This window comes from Suncus etruscus, chromosome 14 (genome assembly GCF_024139225.1).
Source record: "Suncus etruscus isolate mSunEtr1 chromosome 14, mSunEtr1.pri.cur, whole genome shotgun sequence".
Classification (NCBI taxonomy): domain Eukaryota; kingdom Metazoa; phylum Chordata; class Mammalia; order Eulipotyphla; family Soricidae; genus Suncus; species Suncus etruscus.
Window position 1 is genome coordinate 96,445,667 of NC_064861.1, and position 13,626 is coordinate 96,459,292.

At 53.1% G+C, this 13,626-nt stretch overlaps 1 protein-coding gene across 1 annotated transcript; it reads right to left on the bottom strand.

Moving 5' to 3' along the window:
• Positions 1–2,494: 2,494 nt before the first annotated feature.
• On the bottom strand, positions 2,495–8,490 carry GP6 (glycoprotein VI platelet). Its single transcript, XM_049787062.1, has 5 exons — positions 7,719–8,490; positions 6,375–6,662; positions 5,867–5,968; positions 3,732–3,785; positions 2,495–3,286 (listed from the first exon to the last, which is right to left on the bottom strand). The coding sequence occupies exons 1-5, from the start codon at positions 8,140–8,142 to the stop codon at positions 3,138–3,140; spliced, it is 1,017 nt and encodes a 338-aa protein (XP_049643019.1). The 5' UTR covers positions 8,143–8,490; the 3' UTR covers positions 2,495–3,137.
• Positions 8,491–13,626: the final 5,136 nt, after the last annotated feature.

Consider the following 13,626-nt stretch of genomic DNA (forward strand, 5'->3'; position numbering starts at 1 on the left):
TGATAGTCTCTAATAAAACTTGATAAGGGGCCCAAGGGATTATACAATGGCCTAAAAGCATTGGCTTTCCATGTGGCTGACCCTAGTTCAAATCCCTAGCACCACACAGGATCCCTCAAAGTTGGACCAAAGAGACTTCTGAGCATAGCTGGGGGTGACCCCCAAAACATCAACAACAAAATCCTTGGGGACCGATTAAATTTCTCAAGAACAACTTTGCATTTAGGACCCTGGTGGTTCCAAGACCCACTACTGAGTCTCTCTGAGTCTCTCTAAGTCTCTCTGAGTCTCTCTGAGTCTCTCTCTCTCTCTCTCTCTCTGAGTCTCTCTCTCTCTGAGTCTCTCTCTCTCTCTCTCTCTCTCTCTCTCTCTCTCTCTCTCTCTCTCTCTCTCTCTCTCTCTCTCTCTCTCTCTCGTTCAAAGGGCTAGAGCTTGTTCCAGGTAAGGGGACACCCCCATGACCCCAACAGCAAAACCAAAATCAAAAAATCAAATGGAAGGAACATGGCCTGCTTGAGCCCCTTAAATCCCACACCAGCCGGCTGAAGGATGGGACTGGGGCCCCAGTGGGTATTTCCCAGCTGCTACGATGTGATGGTTTCCAGAGGCCGGAGGCGACCCAAGGGACAACAAAGAGGCCAAGCAGTGACTCCTGAGCACCGCCAGGGGGAGCCCAGAAATAGAAAAAAATTAAAAAATGAGCCTATGCAGGGTCCCAGCCACCCAGAGGTGTCCCAACCAACCTAGACAGGACACTTTCAAAGTTTCCTTGAGTCCTGAGCTCTGGAGCCAGCAGGAAGCAGCCAGGCTGTGGGCAGTTGGGCTCTCCTCAGTGTGGGATTGGGGCTGTGACATTGGGTCCTGCTTGGATTTCTTTCAAGTTTGTGGGATTATGTCGCTATCCTCCCCCCCCCCCCGTGCCTTTTGTTTATTAACGATTCCCTCATAAACCTGATACTTTTCTCCTATGACTTCTATGATTTCATCAGATAAGGTAACCCAACTTTGATAAAAGGCACAATAAAAGGCTCTAAATTTGGGGACTGCAGTGGTAGCACAGTGGTAGAGCATTTGTTTTGCACGCAGCTAACCCGGGACAGATCCAGATTTGATTTTCATAATCCCATAGGGTCCCCAGAGCCTGCCAGGAGCGACTCCTGAGCACAGAGCCAGGAATAACCCCTGAGCTCCGCCGGATATGACCTCCCCACCTAAAAAAAAAGCTTTAAATGGGGCCAGAGCAAAAGCACAGCATGAACACAGGAAGAACCTGGGTTCGATCCCCAGTGTTCCATATGTTCCCCCAAGCCAGGAGCGATTTCTGAGCACATAGCCAGGAGTAACCCCTGGGCGACACCTCGTGTGTCGGAACAACCAAAAAAATTTATATATGTGAGCCTATACATGTAAAAGAATATAAATTTTTTATATTTTATATATAAAAGAATCCACAAGTTAGGTGAGGCCGCCCTAGGCACCGTGTTTCTCATCCCTCAAGTGGATGGGTCTGATGAAGCAGGGTATTGGTGGCAAAAAAAACTCCTGAGTGCCACCCCCTCCCAAAAAAAAATTTAGGCGACCTAAAAAAAAGCTTAGGTAAAAAGGCATTGGAGGAAATGTTACCTTACATGTGAAGAGGAAGGAGTAGGGGTCTGGAGGAAAGTCCTTGTTTGGACAAAGCAAGATGTAATCCCACATCCCTGATGGTCCTCACCAGAGCATCTGTACCATTCTCCTGCCATGGGACCCTGGACGCTAAGGAATGACCCAATGGTGGCTCCGTCAGCTCTGCCCGTGCCAGCCACCACTATGATCCATCCACCCCCACAAGGTCCTGGCAGGTATGGCATTATTGGGATCCAGGATGGGGCACAGTGTCTTTGCTGGGACAGGTGTGCCTGCTTTCCTCCAGAGTTTCAAAGATCAGTGCTCCTGGCTTGGAACCATGGTGGGACCTAATAGGACTTTCCCTCTAGGTTTTGGTCTTGCAATATAACCAGGGAAGGCTTCTGGGACTTCAAAACAGTGCTCAAACACAACATGAATTTTGTTCACTTGAACCTAGGGCTGAACCCCATCAGGCTTGGGGTGCTCAAAGACCCACAATGTCCCCTGAAAAGCCTTTGGTGAGCTGAGGGGTGATGAATATCACTGGTTTGGTTGGGTTGCATTGAGTCGCATTGGGTTGGATTGGGTTGGGTTAAGTTGGGTTGGGTTGGGTTGGGTTGGATTGTGTTGGGTTGGGTTGGGTTTGGGGACCACAACTGACAGCACTAGGGTTATTCTCTAACATCCTTTATGAGAACAGAATGTTCCAGATGAGACCTCTCAACACCTTCCAAGTGTGCTGTGAATGTCAGTCTGAGCCCCTGTGCTCACAGTTGATTTCTAGAACTTATACTGGATCTTCTTCATACCTTTTGAGACTTTTCTTAAAATAATTTTATTTAAGCCAATGTAATTTAAGAAGTTATTTGAGATTTCTTTATGACATTATCTGCCCGCTGTCCCTCCTCCAGGTCCTGGCAATGCACCATTCTACTCTGCTTCTTAGTGAAATGAATTTATTGATTTTGGTTGGGGAGGATCTATCCAAGGGGTGTTTGGGGGAGCCCTGTGATACCAGGGATGGAACCAGTGTCCCCTACAAGCAAACACTGAGCGAGCCAGCCACTGTGCTTCTCCATAATAGCCTCAGACTGTTGATGCATATAGTGTCCAGTTTCTTCAGCACTGTGCCCCTCCCTAGCTGTGTGCGTGGTGGTTGTTTTAAGGCCACCCCCAGCAGGGCTCGTGGGACTAAGTGAGGGGTGGGGTCAGAGGCAGGTCAGATCCCCACGGGGTGTTCTGAGCCCAGAGGTGGGTTTCTTATGTCCGAGAGTGGGGTGAGAACTGGGCATTGTGCTGGCTGGTAGGGACAGAGGGGACCCAGCTATGGCTGTCAGAGCACTCACTGCAGAGCCTGGAGCAAATCAAGCAGCTCAGCCCCTCCCCGTGCCCCAGAGCACATTTTGGGGTTAATATGTGCCCAGTGCTGTGCCCCCAGATCCACCTCCATATAATGATGTCATAGTCTCACCCTCACTCTTGCAGCCAGCCCAGGCCCTGAGTTTCAGTGGCAGCACCCAGCCAGGCCTCTATGCCTTGGGGACACGTGGCATCGGGGACAGCACCTTTCTGCGGCTGTGCCAGTCCTCAACCAGGACCCCGCACAGCAGGACCAGGACCGCGGCCCCCAGGCACAGCCGCACCACGTTGCTCTTGGTGTAGTGCTCAGGGGGGAGGCCTGGGAGGAACAGGAGATGAATGGCTGTGCTCACTCCCCCTGTGGCTCTGCTGATGCTCAGGAGCCACCCCCCAACAAAGGGTTGCAGCAGCTTCTCCCCACTGGGCATCATCGCAGACACAGAGGCCCAGGACCACATGCTAATCCCACCCCTTATCCACCAGCTGGAGTAGGGAGGGGCGGGCAGAAATGGGGGACCAGACAGAGATGGAGAAATGGGGTACAGGACAGAAATGGAGTACAGGGGAGAGACAGAGAGACAAGACAAAGAAGGAAACATGGGGCAGAGTTAAAAAGACAGGAAAGTGAGGGAACAAGGCAGAGATGGAAAGACAGGGACACAGGGGGTGAGGTTTCCCCCTCAGCCCCCTACAATCTATCCTCTGTCCTGACTGAGGCACAGGCCTGGGTAGACATGAGGTGCCTGCCCTGCTGAGCTGCTCACCAGGTGTAGTGGAGGGTCTTCTGGGGGTCTTCGTGCCTCTCCTCCTTGTCGACTCTGGAATCACAAGCATGTCAGAACCGGCTCCCCCCTTGTCCCGCTGCTCTCCCAAATACCCAGGGCAAATCCCATGGCCCTAAGAAGAACGTTAGGATGCCCAGGTTGCTGGCTGTACCCCCAAATTCGTCCCTCAAACAGGGCCTCTGGCGGTGATTCCGTGAGCCCGTGTCCCTCTGCCCAGGAATAACTCAGCTCTGAGGATGCTACCCAGAATGCTCCTTGGCCCCCAAATTCAGGCCACCCCATCACCTCCTGGGGCACCAAGCCTGGCCCAAGTTTATGTTTCCTGAGGGTTGAGCAATATTCCCTTGAGAAGCTGTTCTGGAGATTTGCTGGAGTGAAGGGCTCAAGGAGACAGAGATGCTGAGTGAAGCCAGTGAGGGAGAGGCAGAGACAGGGAGACAGAGAGACAGAGAGACAGAGACAGACTGAGATTAGATGCATCTGAGGGAGCAAACAGGCCCTGAGAACCAGAGCCAGAGTGTTAGCATAGTAGAGGCGAGGGTTGCCTTGCATGCAGCTGACCCAAGTTCCACCCTGGCATCCTACAAGGTCCCCTGAGCACTGCCAGGAGTGATTCTTAAGATCAGAGCCAAGAGGAACCCCTGAGCACTGATGGGTGTGGCCCCAAGAACAAAGGAAACAGACCCTGAGAACTGGGCCGGAGCTGCATTCACCAGGGATGATGTAGGGGGTTCTGGGAGGCCCCATAAGGGCTGGGGTGTTGAGCTGGGACCAGGAGCCCCGTTACTGTGGGGTGGGTCCCCACACTCACCGTTTATGGAGATTCTTTTCACAACCGAGAAGTTCACGGCCTGAATTTCCTGAAGTTCTAACAGGAGGGGAGTTGGACTGAAAAAGGGGGTGCCTGGACATTTGTCCCAGCCCACAGCCAGCCCACCCCACACAAATCCCTTTTCATAGACCCTGGCTCCCTCTTGCTCACTCTCTCTCTCTCTCTCTCTCTCTCTCTCTCTCTCTCTCTCTCTCTCTCTCTCTCTCGCTCTCTCTCTCTCTCTCTCTCGCTCTCTCTCTCTCTATCTCTCTCTCGCTCTCTCTCTCTCTCTCTCATTTGTGGGTTTTTTCTTATTTGTTTGAGGAATGCTCAGGCCTTGCCCCCTGGCTCTCTGCTCACCAGGGATCATTGCTGGCAGGTTCGAGGAAACCCTATGGGATGCCAGGCATCAAAACCAGATCAAAACATGCAAGGCCAGTCCCTCCCTCTCCTGGCCTGTCCTCACCAACCTCCTGGCTGATGTGTAGACAAATTCCAACTCTAGGTCCAGAGACTTAGTATGGGGGTTCAGGCACTTGCTTTGCATACAATTCACCCCAGTTTGACCCCTGGCACCACATAGTCCCCTGACCACCTCCAGGAATGACCTTTGAGCAATGCTGGGTTCACAGCCCCCCAAACAAATAAGATGAGGGTTACAGGCATTCTGGGAAGTAGGGACTGGGGAATTTCCAGGGAATCTCAGTGAATCAGCAGATTGGCGTAAATTCTGTGGAAATAACGGTCCTTTTCTTCGCCAAATGTTTCCACGTTGCTGCCAAAATATTTCCTCAATTTTTCTAACTGTAGTTCTGAGCGAGCCATAGTATATCTGGAAGGACTTTTTTTGTTTTGTTTTTCTTTTGATTTTATTTTTTGTTTTTGAGCCACACCCAGCAACACTCAGGGTTTCCTCTAGCTCTGAGCTCAGGGATGTCTCCTGGCAGGGTCAGGGACCATATAGGTTGCTGGAGATCAAACCCAGGTTGGCCACGTCCAAGGCAAACGTCCTCCCCACTGTGTTATCACTCTGGCCCCTCGAGAGGACACTTCTATGGTGGAATCAGTTCCCAAAACCCTGAGCTGCACACCACCACCATCACCCCCGTTACTGCATCAGGACCCATCTCGAAGCCTCCTGAGCCTGGAGCAGTGATCCCCAACTCTCCTCCTAAAAAAATATTCATTTTTTTTGCAGGCAGGTTGGGGCTCGAAGGGCACAGGACCCGAGAGAAAAAGGGCAAGTGGACCCTACCTTTTGGGGACCCTCAAACTCAGATGGGGTGGGAGAGGCAGAACTTACCTGGGGCGCTGGTCTTGGTCAAGTTTAGGGTCTGACTTGGGGCTGGGGTCGGACCTGGAGTTGCAACTTCTATGGGCTTCTGATTGTGGGGTTTTGAGATCCCTGTGAAGAAAGAGGGGGAGACTCTGGTCTGTGAGCTCGGGATGGGAAGGGGTGCCCAACCTTACCACCACCCACTTATCCTGGTAGTGAAGCAGTTCAGGGGCGCATTGAAGTTGCACCCAGCCCCTCTTGGAGACTCACCCTCCTTTCTTGGCCCCAAAGGGGGGCAAGATGTATACCCTAAAAAGGCAGGTGGGGAAGGGCAGATCTTGGAGCCGGGTCAGACTCTGGAGGGGCTCAGCCACACGGCCTCCCAAATGCACTGTCCCCTCCAAGTGAGGCGTTGGGAGCATTTCCACCCTAGAGGGACCCAACTCAAATGCACACAGGCCCCCGACATGCACCCTTCCTGAGCCCAGCCAGGTTGAGCGAGGGGCGTGGGTCCGAGCCCCCCAGAACCCCACACCTGTTTTAATCACAAGCTTCAGGGGGTCGCTGGGTGCTGACCACAGGTACGGGGAGTGGCTGGAGAAGCTGTAGCAGCGGTAGGTTCCACCCTGGTTGGCATTCACCGTCGCCAGTGGGAAGTCAGCACGGTACCAGCGCTCTGGCTTCTTGGGCGGCCACAAGTTGCCCTCCTTGTACAGGGCGAACTGGTCAAAGTTGTACTGGGACTGGCACTGCAGGGTCACGTCGCTGCCCCGGGGCACAGTCAAGTTGGGCCGAGCCGAGAGGACAGGCTTCGGGAACACGTCTGTGAGGACAAGCTGGGTCAGGGGCCAGCTCCTGACCTCCTGCCCCCCACCACCAACTGGCACCATCTGCTGCCCATTGTAACTTGCCCAAGTGGCCAAGTGTTGGCATAAGGCTCATGTGAATGCCAGTTTCTTTCTTTGGTTTGGGGGCCACACTTGGCCACACTTGGGTCACACTGGTTTTTTTACTAGGTTCATTCCTGGCAGTGCTCAGGGGATCATATGGGATGCCGAGGATCAAGCCCGGGTCAGCCACATGTGAAGCAAGTATCTTTTCCTGATGTATTCTCTCTAGTTACCTTTTGTTGTTTTTATTGTTTGGGTGGTTTATGGGGGGGTTGGTTTTGGGGCCACACCCGGTGGCACTCAGGGATTACTCAGGCTCTGCACTCAGAAATCGCTCCTGGCTGGCTCAGGGGACCATATGGGATGCCGGGAATCAAACCCAGGTCTGTCCTGGGTTGATTGCATGCAAGGCAAAAGCCATACAGCTGTGCTATCTCTCCAGTCCCCAAGTGTGGGTATTCTTTAAGCTGTTTTGTTGTTGTTGTTGTTGTTGTTGTTTTATTGTTTTAGTATTTCATTTGCTTTTTGGCCACACCCCGCAGTGCTTGGGGCTTAGTCCTGGCCCTGGTAAGTCAGGTTTACTTCTGACTCAGGGAGTACTCCTGGCAGTTCTCAGGGTTTACAATCCTGGCTCGGTGCTCAGGGATCACTCCTGGGTGGGTGTTCATCCATGTCCAGCAAGACCCTTCCCTGGGACACTGTCTCTCTGGCCCCGTTATCTCACTTTTCTTGTTTGTTTTGTTTTGTTTTGTTTTGTTTTGGGGACACACCCAGTGGTGTTCAAGGGTTACTCCTGGCTCTGCACTCAGACATCACTCCTGGCGGGCTCGGGGATGCCAGGATCGAACCTGAGTTGGCTGCGTGCAAGGCAAATGGCAAATGCTCTCTCTGCTGTGCTACAGCTCTGGTCCCTTCACTTTCACACTCTTGTGTCCAGAACAGAGGATGGGCATCAGGACCTGAGGCCCCGCACCCGCCCCCCCTGTTACCAGTAGCGACCAGGTCCAACAGTTCACTGGCAGGAGACCAGTGGGTGCCATCCTGGTACGAGCAGCGGTATTGGCCAGCGTGGTGGGAGTTCATAGCCGGGATGTGAAGCTGCAGATGGTCCTGGTAGGTGGCTGAGCCCACCTTCTCCAGCCGGTACACGGCCATGCCAGCGGGCGCCTGGCAGCGGAGCGTCACCGGCTTATTCAGGGGCACCAGGGTGCTGGGCAGGGCTCTGAGGGTGGGCCTGGACAGGGGTCCTGGAAGAGAGGTGCAGGCTGGAGGGACCCACTGGGGCCCACACACGTCCTCCACACCAGAACCAGAGCCCAGGAGGGACAAGGCTGGATGCATCGCGCAGGGGGTGGGGGGTCCTTGCCAAGGATGGCTGGGGTGGGGTCCACACTCACCCTTCGAAGCTGGCATCACCTGCCCCAAGCACAGCCCTGAGGAGAGAAGGAAGGAGCCACGGCTCAGTCAGATAGTGCTCGGGATCAGTTTCTTGCTGTGGCTCTTGGGTTTATTTTGGGGGTGTTGATTTGTTTGTTTTTGTTTCATTTGGGGGCCACACCAGTGCACTCAGGGGTTACTCCTGGCTTTGCACTCAGGAATCACTCCTGGCAGTGTTCAGGGGACCCTATGGGATGCCAGGGATCAAACCTCGGGCGGTGTAAGGCAAGCACTCTCCCCACTGTGCTCTTGCTCTGTTGCTTCTCTTTTTCAAAAACAAAACGTGCGGGCAGGAGAGATAGTATGGAAGTAGAGTGTTTGCCTTGCATAGCAGAAGGACGATGGTTCAAATCCTGGCCTCCCATATGGCCCCCCCCATACCAGGAGCTATTTCTGAGAGTACAGCCAGGAGGAACCCCTGAGCACAGCTGGGTATGACCCGAAAACAAAACAAAAAAAGACATGCATGTGATTCCGTGAGAGACCCAGCCCTAACAGGCCACAGTGGGTGCGGGGAGATGGCCCCATGGAAGACTCAGCCTGGTTGGATCCCCACGAAAGGGTTCCCTGAATTAATGAATTCGTGGCTGCCACGATCTAGGGAGGCAGACAGAGGAGGGGTTTTTTTTTCAGGGAGCTGAGGACATTTTGGAAGTAGACAGAGATAGTTAGAGGCACAAAGAGTCTTAATAATAATAATAATAACAATAAGTTGTATGTCGGGGCTGGAGCAATCGCACAGCGGTAGAGCATTTGCTTTACACATAGTCAACCCAGGACAGATCCGGGTTTGATCCCCGGCATCCCATAAGGTCCCCTGAGCTTGCCAGGAGTGATTTCTGAGTGCAGAGCCCAGAATAATCCCTGAACGCCACTGGGTGTGCCCCCCCCAAAAAAGTTGTATGTTAAAAATATCTGTTTTAGGGGAAGGGGGAAATATCTGTTTGGGGACTGGAGTAATAGCACAGCAATAGGGTATTTGCCTTGCACGCTGCCAACCCAGAACAGACCTGGGTTCAATCCCCAGCATCCCATATGGTTTCCTGAGCCTACTAGGAGCAATTTCTGAATGCAGAGCTAGGAGTAACCCCTGAGCGCTGATGGGTGTGGCATAATAACATATATATACATATATATAAATATGTTTTGTGGGGCCAGTGAGATGATATAGGGTAAGGGCATTTGCCTTGCTCACAGCCAACCTGGGTTCAATCCCCAACATCCCATCGGGTCCCCCAAGCACTACCAGGCATAAACCCTGAACACAGAGCCAGGAGTAATCTGCCAGGTGTGGTCCAAAAACCAATCAAGCGAAAACAAGAATATATATTTGTTTTGTGCCCACAGCCAGCTGTGCTCAAGGCTGATTCCTGTGTGCTCGGGGACCTTATGGGATGCCAGGGATAGAACCCGGGTCAGCCACATGCAAGGCAAATGCTCTCCCCCACTGTGCCATTACTATAGAGCCATTGTCAACGTTGCTGATATACTTATGAACACGCTGTGTGACCTCACACATGGGACTCATGGTCGCCCTCTACTGTCCATGGTCATGGACCATGAGTAGACAAAGGGCCCCAGTGCCAGCTCAGCCGATAAACCACCTCCTTCCTCCTCTCTGTGCCTTCAGTGATAAAGAAGAAAGGAAGGAAGAACAGAGCAGAGACATGCCAGCAAACATGGGTGCCCAAGGGAGGCTTGACATCTAGTGGGCAGGGAATGGTGGGAGGGGAGGGTGTCCAAAGCTGCTGCATGGGCAGTGGACAGAGCTGAAGACACAGCCCCACGGCAAGTGAGGAGCACTGTTAGGGTCAGTCCTAAGACCCTTAGTGAGGAGCCCTGTTAAGTTTGAGCCCATCAGCAAGGAGCACTGTTAGGGTGAGCCCTGAGCATACATACACAGGCTTACCATCCACCAGGGAACTTGGCCCAGGACTCATCTCTTTCCCTATCCTACCAGAGGCTACTATTTCATGCAGTGACCCTCCCTCCGTTGATTCCACATTCATCTGTGTCCCCTTGGAATATCCAGGGCCCCAGCAGTTGTTCTCTAATATTGTGAGCTCTGGGTTCAGTACCCTGAAATTCCTCCCAGTACCGGAGCCAACCCCGATCGCCTCTCCCACTGTGGTAACCACTGCCCTATCCAGCCCCACACAAGCATGGAGTCCCGTGGTCCATGCCTTCTTACTCTTCTGGCTTAGTCCACAAGGCTTGACTCTTACAGATGCACGGCACCCCCATAGTGCTCACAGCCCTTCCCCGGCACCTTGGGGTGTTCTCACAAGCACCCCAAGGTCATCAGCTTGGGTTTCTTAAAACAGAGCAAGGAGGGGCTGGAGCGATAGCACAGCGGCAGGGAGTTTGCCTTACACACTGCTAACCTGGGACAGGCCTGGGTTTGATCCCCAGTATCCCATATGGTCCCCAGCCAGCAAGGGGTGATTTCTGAGTGCAGAGCCAGGAGTAATTTCTGAACACCGCTGAGTGTGGCCCAAAAACTAAAAAAAAATTAGAAGTATAACAATAATAATAATAATAAACAGAGCAAGGACTGGAGCCATAGCACAGCAGGGAAGGTGTTTGCCTTGCACACAGCAAACCTGGGTTCAATCCCCAGCATCCCGTAGGGTCCCCCCAAGCCTGCCAGGGGCGATTTCTGAACACAGAGCCAGGAGTAACCCTTGAGCGCCACTGGGTGTATCCCCCCAAAAAAAAACCACTCGGAACTCGAAGCTCTCAGAGGCTCTGACTCGGCCCCAAGTTCCCCCACCTTGACTGGACAGTCTCCCCAGCCAGAGGTGCAACTGGGTTGCATCATTCATTCCACAAAGCCTTGCTGGGCCGACACTGCACCCCACTCCCCATCTCTCCCCAGAACTTACCGAGGCAGACGAGGGCAGCCGGGGACAGGGCCATGTCCCCCGGGTGCTGCTGGGCTCTGCACTCGAGGAAGGGGGTGCTGGAGAGGCCCGGATGTGGGGGGACAGAGAGCCCCCGCCCCTTGGCCTGTGCACAGGACTTGCACCCCAGCCCCCTTATCTCCTGCCGCCAGCCCCGCCGGAGCCCAGCTGGCTGACCTTGGAGACCTTGTCGTCTGTCCTCACAGACCAGAAAGTCCCCATATTCGGGCACATGAAACCACAGATCAGTCCCTCAGAGAGAGAAAGGGCTGGAGCAGGGGGCTGGACCTTCAGCACTTCGTGGGGTTCCCCAAAACTGAAAGGTGACTCAAAGCTCAGCAATTTCCACAATCAACGTGGAAATGCTGCCCCCAGGTCTTCAAAGAAGGGAGCTAGAGGAGCCGGAATAAGAACACAGGGGGAGAGCATTTGCCTTGCTCTGAGCCAACCCGGGTTTGAGCCCGGCACCCCACAGGGTCCCCTGAGCCTGCTAGGAGTGATTCCTGAGTGCAGAGTGTCCCCTAGTGACACCAGGTATGGCCAAACACAAAAACAGGGCCAGAGACATAGCATGGAGGTAGGGCGTTTTGCCTTGCATGCAGAAGGACAGTGGTTCAAATCCCGGCATCCCATATGGTCGGTCCCCCGAGCCTGCCAGGAGCAATTTCTGAGCGTAGAGCCAGGAGTACCTCTGAGCACTGCCAGGTGTGACCCCCAAAAAAAATTTAAATAAAGCAGGGTCCATCCGAAAGAGCACCTTTGGACCCCAACAGACTGGACTTAGGGGCCATATCTGAAAAGGACCAGCAGAAAAGTATGTGGCTTCTGCGGCAAGGACAATGGTTTGACCCCCAACACCACAAGAACAACACTAGGGGTCATGCCTGAGCACCACCAGGTCTAGTCCCCAAAGCCCCAAACAGGTTAAGGGGTTTGGGGTGGTTTTATTTCATTTTACTTTTTGGTTTGGGGGCCACGCCCGGTGGTGTTCAGGGTTTACTCCTGGCTCTGCATTCAGGGACCATTCCTGGTGGTGCTCAGGGGAACCTTAGGGGGTGTCCAAGATCAAATCCCAACCAGCCAAGGCAAGCTAGTGCCTATCTGCTGTACTATCGCTCCAGGTTTTTTTGTTTGTTTGTTTGTTTTTGTTGTTGTTGTTGTTGTTGTTGTTTTCCTTGGGTTTTGGTTTTTGGGTCACTCCCGGCAGCACTCAGGGGTTCCTCCTGGCTCTACACTCCTGGCAGGCTTGAGGTACCATATGGGATGCCAGGATTTGAACCATCATCCTTCTGCATGCAAGGCAAATGCCCTACCTCCATGCTATCTCTCTGGCCCCTCCAGCAAATTTTAAATAAATGATTCGGTCTGGGCCACACTCAGAGGCGCTCAGGGGTTGCTCCTAGCTCAGGAATTATTCCTGGCAGGCTCGGGAATCCCATAGGATGCCAGGGATCAAACCCAGGTTGGCTTCATGCAAGGCAAATGCCGTCCCTGCTGTGCTATTGCTCCAGCCCCTGCTCTGTTGTTGTTCAAAGATATATTTAAAAACAAAAAACTACACTCCCTGACATTACCCTTCTGGGTCATTCATTCATTCATTCACGCACACACCTCAGCGCCTGCATCCCAGGACACAGCACCCACCATTTCTCCCATTACAGAGGTTTCTGGGAACAAGGTGAACTCAGGTCACAGCTGGAGCCATGCTAGACCCGGAAACCCCATTTTTCTTGACCATCTGGAACAAAGGAAAGATGGCCGACAACAGTTAGGCTGGGCTCTGTCCCCTCACAAAATGTAACAGATAATGTTTGGGGGTCAAGAGGGGGGCTGAGAGTCACGGGTTCGAGGCAGCGAGAAGAGAAAAGTTTGTGCTGGCCACATCTGTCTCTCCCTTTCCTTTTCTATTTTATTTGGGTTTTTTGTTCTACATCCAGCAGTGCTCAGGGGCTATTTTTGGCCCTATGCTCAGGAGTGACCCCCTAAAGTACTCAGGGGTTCTATGAAGACCAGGAGAAAGACAGGTACCTTAACCCCTGTAAGCTCACCAGCTCTGTCCCTTTGATTTTTTTTTTTTTTTTTTTTTTTGGTTTTTGGTTTTTGGGCCACACCCGGTTGACGCTCAGGGGTTACTCCTGGCTATGTGCTCAGAAATCGCCCCTGGCTTGGGGGGACCATATGGGACGCCGGGGGATCGAACCGTGGTCCGTTCCTCGGCTAGCGCTTGTAAGGCAGACACCTTACCTCTAGCGCCACCTTCCCGGCCCCTGTCCCTTTGATTTTAAGATCAAAATTTACCCCAGAATTCACTCAGCAGACAGCCACTTAGAACACACTTCAAAAGCAGTCCTTTGGGGCCAGAGCAATGGCGCAGCAGTAGGGCATTTGCTCTACACTCAGTTGACCCAGGACGGACCTGGGTTTGATCCCCGCCATCCCATATGGTCCCCCAAGCCAGGAGCGATTTCTGGCACATACCCAGGAGTGACTGACCCCTGAGCATCACTGGGTGTGGGCCAACCCCCACACAAAAAAAAAAGTCCTTTTGGCTAAGCCC

Coding starts and splice junctions, on each gene's coding strand:
- GP6 (XM_049787062.1), bottom strand. CDS start 8,142: ATGCCAGCTTCGAAGGGTGAGTGTGGACCCCACCCCAGCCATCCTTGG. Junction 6,663..7,718: donor GTTGGACCTGGTCGCTACTG/GTAACAGGGGGG, acceptor TTGTCCTCACAG/ACGTGTTCCCGAAGCCTGTC. Junction 5,969..6,374: donor GAAGCTTGTGATTAAAACAG/GTGTGGGGTTCT, acceptor CTTTCTTCACAG/GGATCTCAAAACCCCACAAT.